General features: G+C 41.5%; 1 protein-coding gene across 2 annotated transcripts in view; it reads right to left on the bottom strand.

Annotated features, from left to right (window-relative positions):
• Positions 1–9,818, bottom strand: part of LOC141128918 (septin-4-like) — a 149,075-nt gene extending 139,257 nt beyond the window's left edge. The window contains exon 1 of one of the 2 annotated variants that reach the window (XM_073616570.1): positions 9,461–9,818. In XM_073616570.1, coding sequence (XP_073472671.1) covers positions 9,461–9,463 — 3 coding nt within the window. In that variant the 5' untranslated portion in view covers positions 9,464–9,818. The remainder of the gene's footprint in view (positions 1–9,460) is intronic. The other variant, XM_073616571.1, reaches the window with a different exon arrangement.
• Between the last annotated feature and the right edge of the window lie 10,481 nt (positions 9,819–20,299).

Genomic DNA, 20,299 nt, shown 5'->3' with positions numbered 1-20,299 from the left:
TTCTCCTTCTCCCTACTTCTTTGTGGTGTACTGGCTTCATGTCCGGTGGATATTTCACCCTATACTATGTGGATAACTTAATGTGCTCATGTATGTATTACTGTTCCTGCCATGTTGGCTTATATTATTTTTTTGTACCAAGCATATATTTTCTTAATAAAGTTGTTTTTTCCAATTTAAAAAAAAAAAAAAAATGTAAGTGGAACTCCGCTTTAACAGCATTTCCTTTACCTACCACATTATATAGCCTGTCCTTTTCTGCTTATTCATTTTCATTTTACAATACGATGCTGTGTGGAACATGTGATCCAAATACTGGTTTTAATTGTATTTATACCACTTTTTAATGGTCATTGTTTTAACTCTGGTAAGCAGTTTTGTCTGGCTGGTAGGAGTAGTACACTTCAATGGAAGTTTCCTGGGCACAGTACACCTGCACTGAGCTGGTTGGATTTAGGCACCTAACATAGTGGCACTTTGCATAGTGAGTATATGTTTGGATCAAAATGATTTTACATGTGTGTGCACTTTGTGCCTTCACTTTATGGTGTTATTTTACATTATATTAAAGATTTTTTTTTGTTAGATCATCTCTTCCATACACAAATTGTTACTGACAGACGGTGGAGTTCTCTTTTTGGATGCCTGATCTGGCTGGCTTATTACCATCAAGTGTTCTTTGACCACTCAATAATAGGGGGTCATCAGATTCCAGTAAGCGGTATGGCTTGTTTTTGAGATAGAAGGCTAACCAATTTATGAGGATCCATTATAATGTGGCTGTGATGGACTTTATTTATTCATCTATAAATGCATGCTTTTGAGTGACTTTTCTAAATACATTGGGATATCCTTGTTTTGTTGTATACATACTCCTTAGTGCTGCACCTTCTATTGATTAGTTAATTTATTACTGAGTATCACAATTTTTGGTGCTTGCAGCTTTTTTTTTATTTCTTTACCTAAGCGCAGATCTCAGATGCACATTTTTGGATAACAAAAACAATGTAACACCCAATTTTTGATTCTTGGTAAAATATAAAAGATGGGGTTGCATTGAGTAAATAGATACCAAACATGTCAAGTCTTAAAATATTGCATGCCCGTAGGATCTCAAATAACTATGGTACCCAAAATTCTCCATAGGCAACGCTTTAAATGCTTTTACAGGTCATCAGTTTTGAGTTAACCTTAAACTTTGGCCCTAGAATTATTGCTCTCGACATTTGAGATGATAACTCACACGTGTGGTGCAATTAATGTTTACATTCATGCTCGCCCTGCATTTTGCTTTGTATATGGTGTGTGTGCGAGGGTAATGGGTGTGCTTTATTTTTTTTAAAGATTTTTATTTATTTTATATAATTCTTTTTTTTCCACTTTTTCTCTTTTTTTTTTAACCTTATTGCCAACACAAGGGGACTAACAAGTCCCCTATGTGATAGCATAGGCAAGTGACAAATCCTCTTTATGGACACGTTGGGGGTCCATTAGACTGTCAATGTCTCCCCTGCCCTGCAATGCAACGATTCCAGCACACTAGCTACACTAGCCGAAGAATGACAGCTTTGACCCCAGAAGTGACGTAATATGCGTCACATCCGGGGTCATTAGTTACAGGAGGGAACAGGATTCCTCCTGCATACTCTGAGGGTCCCGTAAAAAGTAATCGGGCAGCTCATTTTTACTGGAAAGCCCTTTGCCAGCTCTTAAAGCCAGTATCAAGCGCAGCAGCTGTGAACTTAATATGACCACTTGTCTACCATGACATTTCTAAACATAGTTTGAAAGACAAGTGGCTAATGTAGCTGATATAACTGCAGATCTTCCATTTATTCACTGGTTGGCAGTGCCAAGGGCCCTTTGGCAAAAACTAGTCAATATAGCACAGGGCCGCATGCAGCAAAAAAAAAAAAAAAAAACATAATAGAGGTGATAACGTTAATGCAATCTACTGCACAAATTAATTCATTGCTATAAATAAATACTTACCTCTCCCTCGGCCCGTGCTTCTGAACACAGTTGCACTAAAGAAAACTCTTTCTCTGAAATCTGCTGAGAAACTGACACTTCTGGAAGCGCTAATCTCCTGTGCCCTTCGCTGCCCTCAGTCATTCCTACCGACGACCTTCACCTCAGTAGAGGACCTCACTAAGTTTTTGTTCCCCCTATTTTCCTTTTCACACTTCTTTTAAAGGGATACTTTTTTTTTTACCTGACCGGCCACTAAGGCACTTCTGTGTGACAGAGTGTCTGCAATTAGCAAAAGGCTTGAATACAAGTTGAGCCCCTAGTAACACGGTGAAACTAGCATCAAAAGGGTCACACAAAGAAGGTTTTCTTCCAAATAAAGATATTAGTAGACACCTTGTAGTTTTAGACAGAGGCTTTTAGTTTTAAAAGTTTATAATCACTGACAGGTTTGCTTTACAGTTGAACTATAGTATATTTTTAGTGAGTGCATCGTTTTGGTTATTCCCTTCTACACCAGAGGAGGACTGGTAACGTTTGGCCACCTGGCACTTTCATACTACGAGTAGATTCCTATGTACTAAAAGTACACCGTATGCTTGTACACCACATGTTTGTAGGCAGGTGCAGTCTACTTTCTATACTGCAGGTGGCACTCAACTGCAGCGGCATCGCAGGGGAGAGGAAACCGAGAGGAACATGATTTCTTTATGGTTTCCATGGTCACTGGGGAAGCTATCCAATTGGATGCTGCCACCCCATGTTACCCTAGCAGCAGTAGCGGCTGATGCTCCAATTTTTGGGGTGCGGCAAACAAACCCCCCCTGCCGTCAGGTCCACACTTACCCCATCCACGATTGTGGCTCACCGATTCCACATGTGACTTGTCCGGCCCCGCCCCCTGTCACATCTGACCCTGCCGCTCCCACCCAAATGATACAAATTATCGGAGAGTGCTCAGTGCAGATCGGAGAATAGATCGCTATGTGTGCTATGGAAAAGAATATTCTCTATGTCACCTCCGTATACCGGAGAAGAGTCAGGCGTGTCCCTGGAGTCCTCCAGTGACTGCAGGCAACTCTGCTCACATGCCACTGCCAGAGATTGCACTCTCATTGGCTGCCGCCAGCTCCCCCTGCCTCCTCCTCCATGCCACTCCTTCTCCTCTCCGCTCCAACCACCGCCACACACATTACACAAGTGTCCAGCCTTTTTTGAAGCCAATTAGAGCCTCAGGCTCTAATCATGTGCTTCTAGGAGAAAAAAAAACATTGAAATACATGCATCCGGTGCCCTGCATGGAGATTAGGGGCCGGGCGCATGGATCGGGGGGTGCCGCCCTTGCAGACAGAGGCTATGTAAGGCCCTGGCTCCCAGGCTTAGCACACATTTCGCATGTGGGTAGTGTAGGGAAAGGTCACACGTCTGAGAGGGACAGTGATTAGCAGTAAGGATAGGTTCCTGACGAGTAGTGAGAGGATATGGACATGTCATCCTACCTGTATACCTCTCCACTTGGGTCCAGACCAGCCAGGCCACATTCCGCCCCTCTAGACAGACCTTATCTTTTTACATCTGCGACCTGCCCTGCTACACATTGCCATGAGTGTTCTTAGTCAGCTGCACTTCCACTGGATCTGCTGTAAATTACTGGATTCTGCATTAACACATTCTGTTCTCTGCAACTTGAGTCTGTGTAATTACTGCTGCAGCACCACAATGCACCTCCTTACACTTGGCGGCAGTTGGCAGGATATGTCCCTTTTTGCAGCAGGTGCGGAAGAAGGAGTAGGCACCATCATGACACCACTAAGATCAGCTTTGGCCCTGGTACCAAAGTTTATTGACTCCAACATTCCTCTGGTTGAGTGGGAGGAAAAACTTAAAAGAGCTGCAGGCCTGTATCAGGTTCCCGCCCGGCTGAACGTGGAGCTGGCCATTAACACCTTGAAGGATAACACCCGCCGAGTGGTGATGGCACTCCCAAAAGAAGATCAGGCCACCCTAGAACAGATTGTGACATGCTTAAAGAGCCTGTTCAGAAATAACATGATGATCCCAGAGTTGAAGCACAGATACTTTGTTCCTAGACAACAGGAAGAAAAGAGACTCACAGTGGCACTCCAAAATGTCTGAAAATGCCAGGAGGAGACGGATGGATGCACGTGACTGTGCTTATATCACCAACTCGATACACCTGTTGAGGGACTAGTTTGTGTTAGGATTGAAAGCTGGCCTAGTTTCATGATTAGGTGGTAGAAGTGGTTTTGTAGGGGAGCAAGAAGATGCAGAAGCAACTGTGGCAGTGACAAAGAGGTATTACCTAGCACACAGGAAAGAGGAGGCCCAAGCACCCTCACCGCTGTGAGCCATGCACACGGTGTGAAGGGAGGTCGCCCTGGATGTGACCTCTCTAAAAACAAGAACTGTTCTCACTCAAACAAGATCTGGTTCCTTCCCCCAAGGGTGAGAACCCGTTATGGAGGGACCCAGAGGAGAACTGCAGGTGCTGGCGGTGCAGCTGTTTTGGACATGTAAGCAAGAACTGTGGTCGGCCTGAGTTCAAAAGCTCATGCAGGCCACCATTCAATTAGTGGCTGCCAAGGCAGAGAGATAACCCCCCCTGAACAGTCAACACAAGGTCCCAGCAAGCCAGAGTCTATGGTCATGCTAAGTCCAGTGGAGGCTGCCCTTGTTATTGAACAAGAGGTCCCATGCTTGATTGGCATAGGTTCAGAGGTCACTGTAATGGAGTATGATTTATACGCCCAGCGGTCTGGGACACAAGACCAGTTGAACCCCTATAGGCTTTTCCTCAAGACAGCCAACAAATTTGCCAATCCTGGTCAAAGGAGTCACCTGGGTGAGGATCCAGATCCACGATCAAGTGGTGGACCAAGTAGTGGTGACTCTCGGCCAAGTAAGCTTAGCAGTGCCTATTGTTCTGGGTATGAATGTGTTAAAGGACATGGACTTGCCCCACTTACTGACTAAGTTTGAACATTGTGGCCGGCGTGCGCAGGACTGTAGTCTGCAAAATGTGTGACTCAACATGATACAGTCTTACGAAGCTCACCAAAAGGCGATGAAGAAACAGCCCAAACAAGTAGGAGTCGTCTCCACACCGCCCAAGCAAAAACTACTCCTTGCACCACTCCAAGAGGTAGTCTGGTCTCTTCCCATTGGGGCTCACAAGAAGCTTCAAGGGTAATGGTGTAACCCCCCCAAGGAGGCAGCGGTGCCAAGCGAATAGCTCCTGGCATGCACCTTGACTAATGTTCACAAAGGAAAAAACCTGGCGCAGCTCATCAACCTGGGGACAACCCCGGCTGCAGTTTCCAAACCTTCCACCCTAGCAGATCTGTATGTAGTCCCCCATCACTGCATCGCAGAGGTGCAACCCAGAGTAGAGGCCATTTGTGGTCCACTACAAGCAGCCATGTCCTTGTTGGGTGAGTCACAATACAAGCTGCTGTTGAAACAACTGGACATTCACTTTCAGGACTATCCTTTACCACAGCAGAGACTGCTTCACCAACTACTTGAAAAGCATCTACTGGTTTTGCTGCCAACCCGGAAGGCTATGGCTATAACGAAGCCACTGATCACCCAATCCATATTGGGTATGCTCCACCCATTCAGAAGCAATACTATTATATTCCCCCAGCACTGTGCAGGAGGTCAAGGACTTGCTCCGCAATATACTACAAAGTACAGTGATTCGAGAGAGTCGTAGCCTGTGGACTGCTATAATAAACTAGCGCTATGTGATCAATATAAAAAGTGAAGAAATGATAAAAAACCTGCAGCAGCTGTCCCCAAGGTGCTACAACCTCAAAGACTATATATATATATATATATATATATATATATATATATATATAAACAGCGCTTACAGTGTTGATAATACAATCAAAGATAATGATAAACACACACTCTTGCAATGTGCTCAGGTGCTCCAAACGAAATAAAGTGCTGAAGTGCTTCCAATATATTGCTGTGCCGTGTGCCACACTCCCCTCTTGTGACCCCGCTCACCAAAATTAATGGGCTCTACTGATTACTGATATCTGTTTCTACCAGCAATTTTGTAAGTGGCACTCTGACTGCGCAATCAATCTATATCTAACAGTACTTCACTATCTGCCTCTATTTTTGTTTTATCGAGCCTGGTGGATCTATTTGGTCATCCTCAAGACCTTTTAAGTCCCAGACTTGGCGCGCATGTGTGTGTGGGTAGTGTAGGAATAGGTCACCCAGCAGGGACACTTATTAGCAGCAGGGAGAGGTTCCTGACAAGTAGTGAGAAGATAGGGACACGTCATCCTACCCGGAGACCTCCACACTTGGTTCTGGACCAGCTAGGCTGCATGAGTCAGTGTTTTCAGTCGGGTACCTTCCTGCGGGGTCTGTTGTGAATTTTAGATTCTGCATTAATACAAGTTCTGTTCACTGCAACTGGAGTCCAATATGTATAACTTCTGCCACTGCATCACCTTCCCACATATTATCTTTAGGAACATGGTTTATTCACAAACAAATGCTAAAAAGGGGCATTGTAAGGGACTCATTATAAACTATGAATTATCTTATGAGCTGAAAAAGATGGCTGCTGCTCTGTGAAAATGTTAGTCTCGCCTAAAAAAAAAAACATAATAAAATAGTATGCCTTTACCACAATAAGCCCCTATTATTCAGTTTCCTATAACAAATGAGCACAACAATTGCAATCTGTATTCAGTCAAGGGGCGGCTTCACACTGATCTGCTGCTCTTTGGCTGCAGTGCAGTATATGCATGGTTTTCACCACCCACCCACGTGGCTTCCTCAGGAAGTTTTGGGGACTCTTTTTACTATTGAGTTTTTGGTGTTATCACTATGTTTTTCTTAAAGGGAAAGTGGTATCACTCTTTCATATATTTGTTTATGACACCTTTTTTGTTGTAGGCATTTGGTTGTTTTGCATTATATGTTTCTTAAAGACATTATCAATATTAATATTGTCTCACTGTTAGAACATTTATTAATCCCTTTTGGTTTATCCATGATCACAGAATATGGGATTATTTTATTTACCTTCTGAGTTTAATTGATTTATTTGGTATAAGCAGCACAAACACATTTATAATTTTATCTATTGCCTGTCAGTGGTGCTAGCCCATTCTTCCTTGAAAAGCATTTTGTGGGACTATCATTTCAGCACTTGGCACTGGGGCCAGCCTGGAACCGCAGGACACTGGGATTGTTGAAATTCTAGTACTGTTCTATGGGATCCAGGATGGTTGGAACTATGTAAAAGGCTTCATTCACATCTATGCATGTTGCTTTTGAGCGTTTCTGCTTAAAGTGGATGTAAACCCAATGTCATCGGGTTATCTATAAGGATATACATGCCTCCTGCAAGTATCTTTACCTGTCAAATGTCTCCCCTCTCTCTGTTATTAGACCCGAAAAACTGCAGATTCTGTGGGTGGGTCTGTTGTCTGGAGCTCGGTGGGTGAAGTTGTGATGTCAGTAGACTCCCCGCCCACCTCTACACTCCACTTGTCAATATGCATTTTCTCTGTGTATTTCTAACACTGAACTTCTGCTGAACTTCTGCTATGATCTCTAACATCCAGTGAAAAGACAGGAAAGTAACCACATGACTTCAGCATGCCAAATCATACTGAGGTGTGGAACAGCCAATCCTTGCAGAGCTGCTGAAGAAAGGAGTGGGGGAGGGAATTTAAAAATACTGCATGTCTCTTAGGCTAATGCACGAGATGTAAATCACCTGTCACTCACAGCAAGGGGGAGGATTTGACAAAGTTTTTCTCAGTTTGTCAAGAATTGTCTCACTGAACAATAAAAGAGGATTGCTCAGAGCTGGATTAACTCTGTGTGGCAAGACTGGGCTCAAATGATAGCAAATCTTATACTCTACAGTATGATATAAAATATATATATATATATTTTTTGGGTTTACATCCACTTTAAGGCTAGATTCACACCTATGCATTTTTAGTGCTTTTTGCATTTTGCAGATTTGCACTACAGTCCATTTACCATGGTTTCCTATGGAACACATTCTGTAGTGCAAATCTGCAAAATGCAAAAATCACTAAAAATGCATAGGTGTGAATCCAGCTTTACTGTGTTTTGCCATGATTTTTTTTTTTTTTTTTGGGGGGGGGGGGGGTGGATTTGTTGTTGGGCAGATTAAAAACACAAAATGCAAATTGCGGCAAAATCTTGGTAAAAACGCACTACATGCTTTTCTGCAGCTTCTCCATTGAAGTCTATTGAACCAAAAAACCAAAAAAATGCAGCGTTTTGCATTTAAAGAATTCCTTGACCTTTTCCAAAAACACAGAGGCACAAAAATGCATTGATATGAATGTGTTCCATAGGAGCCCATGTTAAAAATAATGTCCTGTGTTTCTGCAAAAAACATTTAAAAAGTATTTAAAAAATGCATTGGTGTGAATGGAGCCTAAAGCCCAGCATCTGCTACTGGTTGTGGGTTCTGCTCTGATTGAGGTCTGGGGGGGGGGGGGGGTATCTCTAGTTGGGCCACTAGTCCAACATATATTACTTAAATAGACACCAAAGAGTCACAATAGAATACACCTAAATTGCCAAGCATATTGCATTTGATTCCTGATTGGTGCACTGCTTTACTGCCATACAGATGATTTATGGCAAATTTTTACTCTAATGTGTAAAATGTTTAATAACAATTTGATTCTATCATATCAGCAAATCACTGAAGCTGCAGAGCTATCCAGGAGCTAGTGCTGTCAGTCACTGACACTGAATTCCTTGAAGTTGCACCACATTACTGAATGTGGCGTCTTAAGGCAGAATGGAGATTGACAGCTCTGCTTCCCAAGAGGTCATGCAAATCCCTAAACACTTCACTGCACTGGCCTCTGTTTCCAGTATGACAGGTTATAGTCACTTTAAACACAAACTGCATTCACAATTCTACTTGTGTGTGAGATGCAAATTGTTATATTTGTACCATTCCTGACATGAATTAGACCAATATTAAATATTTCCTAGTACAGTTTTGCATGCAGTTGCACTTGTTTTACTGTAGCGTAAGATCATTAAAATGCAGAACTCTGCAGTAGACACAGATATACACTCTAACTTTAGTAGTTTATAGCATGCATCTGCTTATTTTAGCAGTAATTCTTTTTTGTTGTCATATGATCTAATAATAAAAAAGGATCACTTCTTAGTATTATTTTATTGCAATCCTGAGTCACAAACAAATCGCATATATAACTTCTATCATACAATTGTAAATAAACCTGAGAAAATACCTTTTAATTGTCATGCTAGTTCTTTTTGCCCTTGTAGTCCTAACACAAACACACAATCTGTCACTTGACTGCAGCCTTTAAATAAGTCCAATTATAATCCTGTCTGCATCTCATAATAATCTCCCTGCATAGCTTTAGCAAGTGGCACAAGAAGTGACACAAGAAGACATCCTTACCATTTGCTGCAGTGTGAGGGATCTCCCCTGTTCTGGTCTGTATGTTTTCCTGTACCTCTCTCTTCTCTTGCCAGCCTCTGGATTGCTGCTACACCAGTGTACGTCACTGATTCTGCTCTGTTACTCTTCCTCACTGTGTCCTGATTCTTCTTCCAGGCACATAGCTTGGAAAGCAATGCAGAGTCCAGAGCTTGTTTCCTAGTAGGAAGTTTATGGTAGTCAAAGAATATACTTCTTTCCATCACTCTTACTGCATAGAAGACTCTGGCATGCATATGTATATCTGTATTTGTACTGATTAACAGGGGGCAGGGAGGGATGGGAGCTGATCAGACTGCTGAGTCTGTTGCTTGGCTTCAGGTCACTGCCAGCTGCTCCCATTCCTGCCTCATTCTTTCTTATACTTGCTTACCCCCTCTCTTTCCCTCCCTTACTCGTTAAGCAGGGACAATCTTAAAGCTGGTCATACAATAATACATTTCTTTTGGTCAGCCTGCAGGCTGAGCAAAAAGAGCATGGATGGATGAATCTCCCCCCTGCCAGGCTATTGGATGCTGAAAACTGCTGTCCAAATACCCAAACAGTGTCTGTAGCTGATTGGTTGCAGCTGCTGTTCGGCCAACAGTTTTTGGAGCAGCTGCTTCAACAATTGAATGACTTTTGCCAAGCCAACTGGGCTACCCACTGTTAAAATTTTGCCTGATTCACAGGAATTAGTCAAAATCCTAACAGTGTATAGCCATCTTAGAGTAGACCAGATGGCAAGATTTTTTTTTTCACTTTGGATAGAGTAAGGGAGGGTTATAAGCTCTCCGTTTTGTCCCATTGGGGAGATTTTTCTTCCCTTGCTGTCTCATAACCAAAACAGGAAGTGAAAGGAAATTCTTGGTAGTCAACAAGAACATCAGAACTAGTGTCACTACTGGAAGATTTCCCTTCTATTCTTGTTCTGGTGACCAAAAACTAAAAATTCAAGATTTTCTTTCACTTTTGGTGATAACAGCTAGCAGTATAATGGGGGCACAGACAGCAATAAAGACAGGTGTTCTAATTCTTCTCCAAATCCCTCTATATATAACTAAAAAAATGTTGCCTTCACTTATACTTTAGGTTGTATGGCATTCTATGTAATATTATATGGCACTCCCATCCCACCACTGTAAAATTGTCAATGTTGCTCATTCTCTTTTTAACAACTACCACTAAAGCTTAAAGGGTTAGTTCACCGTTAATGTCTTGGAAAACAAAATCTATATGCATTACAGCTTTGACTGTATATTAAAATAGCTTATCAGTTTTTAAAAATGATCCACCGCCACGTAAGACCTATGCATGCATAGACCTTTTTATGTCTAACCTACAACTACTCTCTAAAGTGTCCTTAGAAAGGATCCACTCCATCTCGTGGTCAGACCCCGTGCCAATTTATATCTCTATTTCTGCATCCTTCTTTTCTAAACTTCCGTTTTGGAAAGATCTGAGACATAGCATTATGGACTTTTTTTTCACAAAAATTTTACTTCTGGTGTATCTTTATTCTCAGTGTGGTGTGCGCATAAGGAATTTTCCAGAGGTCTTTTACTATAAATGGCAGCAAGGGAGAGAAGGCGTAGGATGCAGAATATGACTGATCCTTTACAAAAAATTGAGCTGCTTGATTTCCAGCATAAAATAACACTATCTTTAGACCAACAAAAAGAGCTACAGCAATGTAGAAACTCTTTGAGGTTGCTATTAATTTCAGACTATGAAAAATCTTTGAGAAGAATTAAAGCTATACATTATTCTCAAGGCAATAAAGCAGGTACTTTTTTGGAAAACTATCTTAGACAATGATAAATTAGAACCAAACTGTTTTCCATGCTAGACCCTGATACAGGACTAAGGTGTTTCACCCTAAACACATTACTAATGCTTTTCAGAAGTATTATAAGAACCTTTACAATCTTAAGCAAGACCCTCAAACTTCCCAACCAACTGAATCAATAATAACCAACTTTTTAAACTCAGTTTCTTATATCTGAATAAGTTGTGAATGAGCTAAATTCCACTATCACAGATGCTGAGATCCAGGCTGTTATAAAGTCTATGCCTAACAATAAATCTCCAGGGGCTGATGGCTTCACAGCTCAATACTACAAAACTTATCAAGATGTCCTTGTAATGCAACTTTTTAACCAGGCAGCATCCTTCGCATTCTTTCCCCAAGAAATGTGGCAGGCTGCTATTGTAACATTGCCCAAACTAGGGAAGGTGCTGAACTGTCCAAAATTTTTGTTCCATTTCCCTTCTAAACTCAGACCTAAAAATGTATTCCAAACGGCTTGCAAATAGACTACCTAAAATCACAGCCTGTCTCCCCTTTATATATGAAAGAACACCTAATTTCATCCATCCGGTAACTACCTTGGGCCATCTAGGGAATGAAATATATTAAAGATCTTCCACTGGGGGACACAAACAATAGCCCTTTTGCTTTATTACAAGTTTGTCACCTAATATCCAAACAAAAATTCATGGAAATAGAACTAGATAGTGCGGATTGGCAAGCATTACAGGAATTACTGTTTTAAAAGGGGAGGGATTTCTGGACTTTATACCCACTTACAATTTACAGAAAGCTTTGTTAAAACCTGTCATATGCTGTCTTGGGAAAAAGGCTTACACAGAACATTTGATTCCTCAGAATGGAAGCGAGCCCTAACTCTCACCTTTGAGACTTCCAGGACTCTCTATAGGAGCTACCTTACTCCCTTCAAATTATCTAGAATTTTACCTGACACTTCTCCATATTGTTGGCGACAATGTGGTGACGTGGGTAATTTATTCCACATGCTTTGGAACTGTAGAAGTCTCAGAAGTATTTGGAGAGGGACGTTTTCCTTAATTTCCCAATTAACAGGTATACTAGCTTCTTCATCTCCAGATTTAGCTCTCTTAAATCTTAATATAGATAAGATTCCAAAACAATTTCACCAACTAATTTCCCAAGTCCTTACTGCAGCTTGTCTCACAATAACTTCACAAAACGAACATAGCTTCAGTATTTCAGAGGTTATCAAAAGGGTCCACGTTTCTGTTCAACATTCATTTTTTTTTCACATATATCTCTAACACAATAAAACCATTTGAAGATAAATGAAGTTTTTGGACTCAAATGTTTCCTAATCTAGGACAATAGGCAAGTGGAAGGATAGGCTCTTCTGAGTTTCATGTCTAGTGGTGTGTAATCATTTTATCGGTTATTTCTTATTGGTTTTAGTTTGTAGGTTTGTTTCCTGTTTACTTTTTTTCTTAACTCACACCACCTCCTTTGGGGTATGGCTTAAAGTGCAATGTCGAACCCTTAAGTATACTTTATATGGTTTTTATATGGAGATGATGCCAATTTATGATATTTTACCAATGCAGGATGACATAATGTACGAAACTTATATACTGTGACTAAAAAGATGTAACCTCAACAAAACCTTTAAGATGGTAGGTACTACTTTGTTTATGCCTGAGCTTTAATAAAAACGAGTAGAAAGAAAAATGATTCTTACTTTTGAAGCTGCTTCTGCTGTGGGGTCCCCCCTCTGTCCTGCTGTTGGATACACGGTTCCAGCACCTCATGAATAAGCACTTGGTTTTCCTAACCATGCAGGTGTTAGTTTGCTTTCTCTCTCACTCAGTGCTGCGGAGAGAGCAGACTGCGCATGTGTGTTTAGTTCTCATAGCTGCTTATTAGTAAGGTGCTTGGGCCGAGCATCCGACAGTTGTTTCACCCTGCTAAAGAGGGGAAGCCCACAGCAGAAGCAGCTTTGAAAGTAAGGATCATTTTTAAAAAGGAGAACAGCATTTTAAGCTGTTATACATGTGGAATAAAAAAAAAAATATATGTGAAATGATTAACTAACTGACTTGTAGGCATTAAAGCTGAACTCCAGGCAGATATAGAAGACAGAAATTGATGCAGCACTGCATCAAATGTACTGTTGCAAATGTATTTGAGACCTAAAAGTCTAAACCAGGTCATACATGGATCAAAATTCGCTTCAGCAAGGAGCATACAAATTTAAATCCATGTATGTACTAGCTGGTTGTACAGAAGTTGATCTATCGATCAGCTTCTGTACAACAAGCCTGTCGTGTTTTTTCAAAGCAATCAGTGTCACTGGCTATAACTAGCAACACTGAACATTGTATTTTCCTGGTGGGGAGGGCTTCCCGCCAGCAAAAATCAGTAGCTCAGCAGGAGTGATTCCCCCATCCACATCGAAGTTGTGGATAGGGGAATGGATTTAGCCCGCTGGTTGAATAAAAAAAAATGAATCATGTATGGCCAGCCTATGTTCACCTTTTCCAGAAAATAACTTATGCAGTCATAGGGTCCCAATAGATGTTAAAAAACTGTGCAGGTTTGTAAAATGTTCAGTAATTTCATTATGATACTATTTCAGGCCCTCAGAAGCCTGGCCAAAAAAAATTCAGTTAGTATCCCCTACATCTTGCCTTGTTGGTAGGACATGAATTGTTGGACACTCGCAGCAGAAGGAGGAGATGGCTAACTGGGATTTTTTTGACTATGCAAGGTAGTGGGACCCAAATGGCCTTCAGGTATGTAAATAAAATAATTTAACATTTTACAAAGCTGCACAGTTATTTAAGACCTACTGCAGCTCCTTAATTGCATAGGATATTTTATGAAATACATTTAGTTTACTGAAGCACTGTGTACAATAAAAACTTGCCATTTTTAAATAAAATACTCGTTCTCACCTTTTTTAACCATGTTCTGTTACATTTCAGTATTGCCGATCTCCTAAAGCCTCTTTGCCATTACTTGCTATCAACATGCACCTCAGTGATGGCTTCATACCATTTACCCAGTAGGTGCCAACAATGGACCATGCCTGGGTAATATGTACCTGTGTGACAGGGTAATAATGCAGGAGTACAACTGGAAGATACAGATTGTCAAAAAAAGGACCTTAAAGTTGTAGTAATCTCTACATTTCTAAATTGATTATACCTTACTGTGCTAGTATGCACCAGATATTAGCACATTATGACGGAGCCCTCCAGCTGTCACCACTTCTGGAGCTTCCATCTGCTCCCAGTCTTCCTTCTGGGTTTGCACTCTCCAGCTGTTTGAATGTGCACGGGAGTCACCTTCGCAACACAGCGCTCTGTTCAACTAGGGCACACTCACTGTGCATGCAGAGCTACTGCGCATGCGCTAATAATGTAATTGGCCGATGTGAACGGCGCAAGTTTAGAAGATATTCATGGTGCCCACAGGTAAGACTTGTAAGTTTAGCTGTAGGTACAAATGTATACTAAGAGTTTACTACTGCTTTAATTGTAGGATTACCAGATATTTTAATGAAAGCCCCTGATTTTAAAATATTAAAATTTACCTTTGTAATAAGCTTAACCCCTTCATAACGAAGGTAAAACAAATGCCTAAACCCAGTTTTGCTACTTTGGCATGTGTTAGTAAAACTGTACATATCATCGCAACTACTTAAAGTGGATGTAAGCCTGGAAACAATTTTTTAAATTAAGGCTTGCACCTTGTACAATATAGGATTTCATGTGATCTGTGCCCAGTCTTGCCACGAAGAGTTAATCCAACTATGAGCAATCCTCTTATCCTTTTTCAGTGAGATAAAAACTGACACACAGAGAAATATGAGTCAGTTCTTCCCTCTTGCTGTGAGTGACAGGTGATTTACATATCTCATGCTTGAGCCTGAGAGAGGTATTCTGTGTATTTCAGATCCCCTCCTTACTTCTCCAGCTCTCCCAGGATTGGCTGCTTCACACCTCAGCATGATTGGGCATGCTGAAGTCATGTGGTGACTTTTCTGTGTTTTGACTGCATGTTAGTGATCATAGCAGAAGTTCAGTGTAAGAAATACACAGGAGAAAATACATGTTGACAAGGGGAGTGTAGAGGTGGGCGGGGAGTCTACTGACACCACGACTCCACCCACCAAGCTCCAGACAACAGACCCATCCACAGAATCTGTATTTTTCGGGTCTCATAACAGACAGAGGGGAGACATTTGACAGGTAAGGATACATGCAAGAGGCATTTATATCCTTATAGATAACCACTATGGCAGTAGTTTACGAAGGATGAGAGTGGGTTTACATCCACTTTAATGTATCCAGGTGAGACAAACTGGACCTTCAGCTGGTAGTAAATGGAAATGGATATCTACTGCTTTTTTTTTTTATCAAAGGAAAATTGTCCGCAAACGGTAAAAAATTTGATTTTTTTTTTAATGTAGCTTCATTTTCTTTCCATTGCCATGATTTTCCACCAACGAACACCCCAAAACAAATTTTCTCTCTTGATAATTGCAAATTGCAGTAATACCACATACTGTATGTGTGTGATACTAAATTGAAGAATGCTTTTTTTAATCCTACTTAAAACACACTGACCCTGACCTTTGACCCTAACCTTGACCATAGCCATGACCTAGATCAAACTCTAAACTCGTTTTTTTATCTTAATTTTTTTTCACAACTTTTTTTAAGAGGAGAAAAAACACAGGGACATGTTGTACAGTGAATGATCGCTGTGCAAGCTAATCACAAGCTATCACAGTGATCAGGAGCCGGTCCTCCTGGCTTCCAATCCCTAATACAAGACTCAGAGTTGTTGATGACAGCTCAGTCTCTATGCTTGGAACATACTCTCAGCCCAAACACAGGTACGCACATATGTGGTCCTATGGAAGAAGAGGCTGCATATGTGTGTACACTCGGTGGGAAGGGATTAACATGTTAAAATGTATGTAGGATTTTAGTGATTGGAGTGTGACCTTATGAAGAAATTTACATCCTTTGCCAAGTGAACTTTGAAGATCCGTTGTACATGTAGTGTCCAGTCAAGTACACAGAGCATTGTCCTGTAATCAGTCTATTAGAAAAGGTCTAGCCTAAGGGAACATAGAGAGTCAAATCTTGTGACTTACCAATACAAATGTCTGATAATACATCTAATAAGAAGAGTCATTATTTCATGTTTAAAGGTGCCAGATAAAGAGGATTTAGACTCAATTGGTAGTTAGCCAATCAGTTCATTACCTTGTCCTCATTCTGGGTGGTGACTTCATTTTTCTCCGATTATAGAAGTAGGTTGCTTCTCCTGGTGAGGCACCTCACCAAACAAGTGTTTGATGCAGACCGGATCACTTCCCAACATAACATGCTGGATGCTCCTTTGCCCTAACAGATGATCTCAGCCTACAAAAGTCTAAAAATTTGACTAAACATGCTTGAAATCTTTAGACAGTTGTGATCTTTTTGAAAGATGAACTGTGAACTTTATGTGGAAATCATGAGACAAAGAATGATAAGCATGTGTATGTGCTGGTTAGCCAAGGATGTTGGTGCAGTGCTATTGTGACTGCTCTTCATTAGATGTGCCTAAATATTAATTGTTAGCTCAACAATGGCTGTATTGAAAATGTCCTTAGCTCATATACTTTTGATCTAAGGCATGGTTCTTTGCTCAAGATATACAGAAATGGGTGCAAATAACTTTAGTAAATTTTAAAACAAAACATTTATTGTGCATGAAAATATTGGAAGAACGGTATCTCCAAATGCTACTGCCACTGCTGTGGCACTGTCTGACTGGATCCCGCCAGTTGGAATGTGCAGCATTGTAAGGCTCACCACAACGCTCAGGGCTCCAGAATATTGATCAAGATACAGAATTTCTCTGGCATGCATGTTCCCTGCACCGACAAGGAGTCCAGGACTCTTCTCCAGCCTGACATGCTTTTTGAGGATCTTCCAAGACATCGGAGTGAAGGATTTCCTGAACTCCAGAATTGGATTCTTGAACCACAAGGCCAGAGACAGGTGTCAGGTGAATCAGTTTGTCCAGAGACTGAACCAATTTATCCCACAATAATAGAATGCTGTGTTGTAGGGGTCTAGAGTGGAACTGGGCAAATGGGACTGCCTCAAAAGAAGCTGCTGTCAGCTACAGGACACTCACGCAGAAGTGAAGAGTCAAACAACTCCTGGACTGATGAGTCTGTCTGAGCTTGGGTGTGTCAGGGCTGGGCTCAGCCCTTCCTTCTCTGAGCTGGCCGCTCAGCTATCGGCTAATTGCCAGCTCCTATCTCTCCACAGTGACTCACCTGTTGATGATATCCTGCTCGTCAGTCCTGCCTACTTAAGCCTTCCAGTCCAGATGATCTCTGCCTTCGCCTTGGTCACATCCCTCGAGACACTCTCCTGTGTTTCTGTTAGACTTGCTTGGCTGACATTCCTTCTGGCTCCAGATCCTACTTGCTGTACTACTACGCTGTTCTCTAGCTCCCTGACGTTTTGGCTTGTCTGACTATTCATTCCGCTTCCTGAACTCTGGCTATGTTTTGACTATGTTTACTCTGTTTACCTTTTTTTATTGTGGAAAAGAAAGATATCACCGCTCCAGGAGGACAGACAGAAGGTAAACCTCTCTCTTGGTTCGGAAGCCGTAGGTGCTGGCAATTGCTAGTAGCAATAAACAGGAACTGATTCTGGACAGCCGCACTCTTGAAAAATATCATAGCTATGAATAAGCACTAATGTTAGTGCGAAACGTCAGCTCTTCTGTCTGCTGTGATTTTCATCTTTGATTTTGATGTGAATTTTCCCAATAAATAAGGCCATTTTTCAAGATTGCGGTGGTCCAGAATCAGTTCCTATTGAAAATAAAAAAGAATTATTGTAGCGCTCTAATCCAAAAACCAGCTTGTGTGTGACTCAAAATAAATTAAAATAAAATAAATACCGCTGACACATACACATATGAACAATGTGTCAGCACTAACACATGTGCACCTTAGTGAACTATAACACTTAGTGACAAATACTGTAAGTAAATAATATGAATATATAAATAATAAATAATTAGATGTGCAGCTGGAAAAGAAAAGAAAAAATCCTCTTAATTAGAGCAATAATCACTAAATTGTCTCTAATAAAGGTAATCTTCCTCCATTGAAATCACAGTCATTTCTAGAGACATCATGACATTTCTAAATTAACTTTTAAAATGTTAAAATATTACTTTGTATCAGGATGCCGGATTCACTTCTTATTGGCAGGTTAGGAAGAATGATGGCTTGCGCTTTTACACGGATAAACATGTAAAGGAAAGACAAATGTATCATTGCACAAACATCAGATAAAGAATGCATCCACTAGTAGCACAGATAGTAATACACTCACATATCCTTGTATGTGTTTAAGGCACGAAAAGAAAGGATCAGTCAGCCACTATGAGTGCAGCTCCTCCAAAAGCCGCTGCTGCTGTTCTCAGATCTCGTTACAGCTATGCTCGTCACTAGCTCCTCCCATGCGTTACGTCACAGACCACGTGACTTTCTCAAGGATATCCCCTGGTTCTCACCCCTGGAATCTCACATTCTAGTCTGAGGCAAAACGCCTCTCTCCCAGAAGGGCGCGATGGACTCTTTTCTTTTCTAGTATGAATTACATTGTCTCATTCTTACCCTGTACTAAGAGTGTAAGGGCTGACGCTTTGTCACGACAATTTTCCTCCACTTCCAAGATGGAGTCAGTTCCGGTTCCTGTAATTCCTCCTGATCGTATTCTGACTATGGTTCGCACCAGTCTCACTTCACCTTTGGGTAACAAAATTCTTGCTTCTCAGATCCATGTTCCTCCTGAGAAACCATGTGACCGCTACTTTGTCCCAAAGAGTCTCCATACTGTCGTGCTCCAGACTTAGCATTCTCCCAAGGCTGCTGGCCACCCTGGGAGGAATCAACCCTTTTGGGCCATTTCCCAACAATTCTGGTGGCCTAGTCTATGTTATGATTTAACCGACTTCGTAGCTGCTCCTAGGGCAACACAGTTATCCTTATAGTGGTGGCCCTGGACCCACCTGTCTATGGATTTCATTGTGGAGTTACCCAACTCCAAAGGCAACACTGTTATCCTTATGGTGGTTGACCGGTTCTCGAAAATATCTCATTGTATTCCACTTAAGAAGTTGCCCACTTCTAAGGAACTGGCTTCCATTTTTGCTCAGGAGATCTTTCACTTACATGGGCTACCCAAAGTGATTGTCTCAGACAGGGGTAGTCAGTTTGTGTCCCGGTGCTGGCGAGCCTTTTGTGCACAGTTGGGAATTCAGCTTGCTTTCCCCACTGCGTATCACCCGCAGTCTAATGGGACCACAGAACAAGCCAATCAGTCCTTGGAGCAATTCCTACGTTGCTATATTTCTGACCATCATAACAACTGGTCAGACCTTTTACTGTGGGCAGAGTTTGCTCACATTAGTGCCTTGAATTCTGCTTCCCCATTGTCCCCGTTTATGGCGAACTGAGGGGGCACTGTCAGGGCTGGGCTCAGCCCTTCCTTCTCTGAGCTGGCCGCTCAGCTGTCGGCTAATTGCCAGCTCCTATCTCTCCACAGTAACTCACCTGTTGATGATATCCTGCTCTTCAGTCCTGCCTACTTAAGCTGTCCAGTCAAGATGATCTCTGCCTTCGCCTTGGTCACATCTCTAGAGACACTCTCCAGTGTTCCTGTTAAAGACTTGCTTGGCTGACATTCCTTCTGGCTCCAGATCCTGTTTGCTGTTCTAATACGCTGTTCTCTGACTCCCTGATGTTTTGGCTTGTCTGACTATCCATTATGGTTCCTGAACTCTGGCTATGTTTTGACTATGTTTACTCTGTTTACCTTTTTTTTATTATTATTAAACAAGTGTAATTTAACTGTACTTCTGTCTCAATCTGATTCATGGTTTCTGACAGGGAGCAGAGAGTTTTAAGTTTCTCTTAAGGGAGAAAACTTTGACATGAG

The sequence above is a fragment of the Aquarana catesbeiana genome, linkage group LG02 (genome assembly GCF_042186555.1).
Source record: "Aquarana catesbeiana isolate 2022-GZ linkage group LG02, ASM4218655v1, whole genome shotgun sequence".
NCBI lineage: Eukaryota > Metazoa > Chordata > Amphibia > Anura > Ranidae > Aquarana > Aquarana catesbeiana.
The sequence above is the reverse complement of the archived record's forward strand: the minus strand, read 5'-3'. Positions and strand labels throughout refer to the sequence as shown.